We start from the raw sequence: 3,307 nt of genomic DNA, 5'->3' as shown, positions 1-3,307 counted from the left end.
TTGTCGTGTATCTAGGCACCGAAAGGGCGTCACGTGGTAGGGTTAGGTCTCAATAGCATGTTTTGAGGGGGGGGGGGCCCTTGTTTTACACAAAAAAAAAAAATGCATTTAAAATATAAAAAAAAAATACCATTAATGGATATAACTGCCCATTTCTTTCCAAAAAAATATTTTATTTTTGTCGCAAAGAAAATCTATTTACCACAATATTGCATCCTCATAATTGACTAGGAACTGTTATAATGTGTTTCTTGCAATTATGACCGTTTTCGTTATTATTTTTTGTTCTGTATATGAGTAAATTTATTTTCTGTTGCTCTTTGTGAAAATGCACTTTGTTTATATTGCTGACAATTAATTCTTTTAAGAGCTGTTTGTGAACGCCAAGTACCAATGATGAGTTCACTTTTTGGCCTGAAGCGAAAAAATATTTCGCTACCAAAACCTCTTGAGCCACCAGCAAATTTAGCTATTGATGAGAGTGCAATTATTCGAAAGCATGGAGATGTTGGTTTTGCAGAGGGAGGAGCATCTGTTGTGTACTATTGTTCTATCAATGACGTTGAATATGCTGCAAAAATTTATAGAAAGAAAGATGTGAACATTATAAACAGTTTTCTTAAAGAAGCATATCTTCTTCCAACCCTTAATCATAAAAATATAGTAGGTGTGAAGTATTTTTGTAAATCTTTGCATGCGTTGATTTTAGAGTATTGTTTTGTAGAGTGCCCACTAGAGAATGGGGAAGTTAGAAAAATACACACCTTAAAGGAATTTCCAGTTGAAATCCAAATGAATATTGGTATTGTGGAAACCTTAAAAACAATAGCAATGGGTATCACAAATGGACTTTTATACACACATGGCAAAGGAATTTATCATGGCGATTTGAAACCAGAGAATGTCTTAATAAATCCCGAAGCTGACTTGATTATACCAAAACTCACTGATTTTGGGGAAGAGAGGAATGAACTAACCAATGCTAGCCGGTTGACAACAACCTCCTGGTCCCAAATCGGTGCTGCAAAAGGGACCGTTAGTTACGCAAGTCTCGAACGACTTGCTGGCAAAAAAGCATCTCCAGTGAGTGATATATATGCGTTAGTAATGACGCTCTACCAGATTGCTAAACCATCCCTTTCATATGCTTGGGCAGAAAAATTTCCCGACGCTTCTTTTATCTGTCCAATAGAACAAGCTATAGAAAATGAACTTCGAACATCTTTCGATTCTTTCCATAGTGACTTAGCCATAATCATATGATCATGTTGTGTGCATGACGGACATGCCAGGCCCTCCTCGGCTGGTGTTTTACACCTCCGTGTTGAACTTACAGACAGTGCCTTTGAATTGAACAGCCATTCAATGGACATTGGTATCGATTTTCATCATTTGCCTGATGATTCTACCAGCATTGATTTAGAAGTTGATCCACTCAAAGTGGATGATTTGGCTCTTTCCGGTGCTGGTCCGACACACCCTGAGTCACCTTTCAACTTATCCGCAAATTTGGACTTCCTGAAATGTTTCGAATCTGTGGAAGGACCATGCAAAGTTTTTCAGTCTTCACTTAACGAAAGTTTGATTGCTAGTACTCCCAACTATTTGTATTCTGAAAACCCTTCAAAAAGTCTATTATGCTAATGAAGTTACCTCAATATCACCAAGTTTTCAAAAACAGTCTTCAGCCCAGTTGATGCACGAATCAGAAGAGTTGTTCAATAGGCCTGACGAACTTAAGCCAGACAAAGTGAAAAGAGTAGTGGCAGCAGGACTTGCTCTAGACCAGTTCAGGATAAAAACTTTGCGGTGTTTTCAACTGGCAGTGATAACTGCAACAACAAAAGGGATGTTTTAGTGGTAGCCGGTACAGGTTCAGGCAAATCAATTTGTTACCAAGTTCCAGCAATCATGAAGAACGGCATCACGCTTGTCATTGTACCTACTCTAGCTATAAGAATGGACCAGTTTCAGTTTCTGAAAAGTAAAGGTGCAGTAGTTTATGAAGTAGGAGCTAATATTTCAGGTGATGAGTACCGCAGACAAGAGATTGAAATCACGGAACAATCAGCTACAAACCCAATAATACTTTTATGCACGCCAGAAACATTTATGGGTTCTGATATGTTGGATGGATACATTAAAACTAATGTCACTCTGATAAAGAAGCATCTAAGGTTACTAGTATTTGATGAATGCCACCTTTTTGATGAGTGGAGAGCTTTCAGAAAGGCCTTCGGGTAAATGTCTGAAATACGGCTGGTAAAACCTGGAGTTCCAATGATCGCATTAACAGCAACACTTCTTCCACGTCAGATACAGTTGCTTCAGAGGGAACTACTTCAAAACCCTGTAGAGATTAGAGGCTCTAATAATAGACCAAATGTTATCATATATTTGCAGAGTTATCTCCCTCCACCTTCAAAAAAAGAACATCAAAAAGGGAAAACTTCACGGGAAAACCTAGAAAACTAAGTTGCCACAATAGCAGCCGAAGGACAAGGTCCTGCTATTACCAATTTTATCAATAAACCTGATGCAGAGCTGTAAAGTTACTTTTTGAGTCTGAAAGGTATTCCTGCCTCTTGTTTCACAGGAAATTTCAATAGCTCAGACAAAAAACAGATCCACACTAGTATGCTAGATGGACCAATTAGAATTATGTGTGCTACTCCAGCATATGGGCTTGGGATTGACCTAAAAAATATTCGGACAGTTATAAGGGTAGGTATCCCAAAAACATGTCACTCTGGGTACAGGAACAAGGTCATGCTGGTAGGGGCGGTGAATCTTCAAGTGATGTGATGCTAATATCAAAATTTCGTTATTTACAGCGTTTGACATTCTGGAAGAAATCTGTTTCTGACGATGAAACTAAGAATCTCGTTGTGTCTGACTTTGACGAGGCCCTGAGATATGTCTATGCAGGAATATCAGGAATTTGCATGCGTAAACACCAAATGAAATATTTTGGTGAAGTACCTGATGACAAGGCTGTAATTAGGAAATGCAGCTCAGGTTGCATGGGCATGTCCTCTTTCAGTACCCACGACAAAACAGAGGACTTAAAAAACATACAAAGTGTGTTTGGCATCTTACAAAGCAGAGGTATTCGTGAAATAGCAGAAACGCGTCTATCTGCTTTTCTGCTTGTCAAGACAGATAAGTCTTTGGCAAAAAAACTTTCAACTGAAGACTTTCATTTAAGGGTGTATGGATTTATCTCTGATGGAAAATACTTGCCTGTCTTGTAACGACAGGTTAGTGTTTTAGGTTTCCAGAAAATGAATTTTGTTGAGCATTTTTT

General features: G+C 38.4%; 1 protein-coding gene across 1 annotated transcript; it reads left to right on the top strand.

Annotated features, from left to right (window-relative positions):
* Positions 1-229: 229 nt before the first annotated feature.
* On the top strand, positions 230-1,263 carry LOC148939632 (dual specificity protein kinase zak2-like). Its single transcript, XM_089106928.1, has one exon. It carries the CDS (start codon positions 394-396, stop codon positions 1,261-1,263), a length of 870 nt encoding a protein of 289 aa, XP_088963054.1. The 5' UTR covers positions 230-393.
* Positions 1,264-3,307: the final 2,044 nt, after the last annotated feature.

The sequence above is a fragment of the Artemia sp. Qi Xiang Cuo genome, chromosome 21, assembly GCF_049724085.1.
Source record: "Artemia sp. Qi Xiang Cuo chromosome 21, ASM4972408v1, whole genome shotgun sequence".
NCBI classification, from domain to species: domain Eukaryota; kingdom Metazoa; phylum Arthropoda; class Branchiopoda; order Anostraca; family Artemiidae; genus Artemia; species Artemia sp. Qi Xiang Cuo.
Note: the sequence above shows the minus strand (reverse complement) of the source record. Positions and strands in the feature narration are given on the sequence as shown.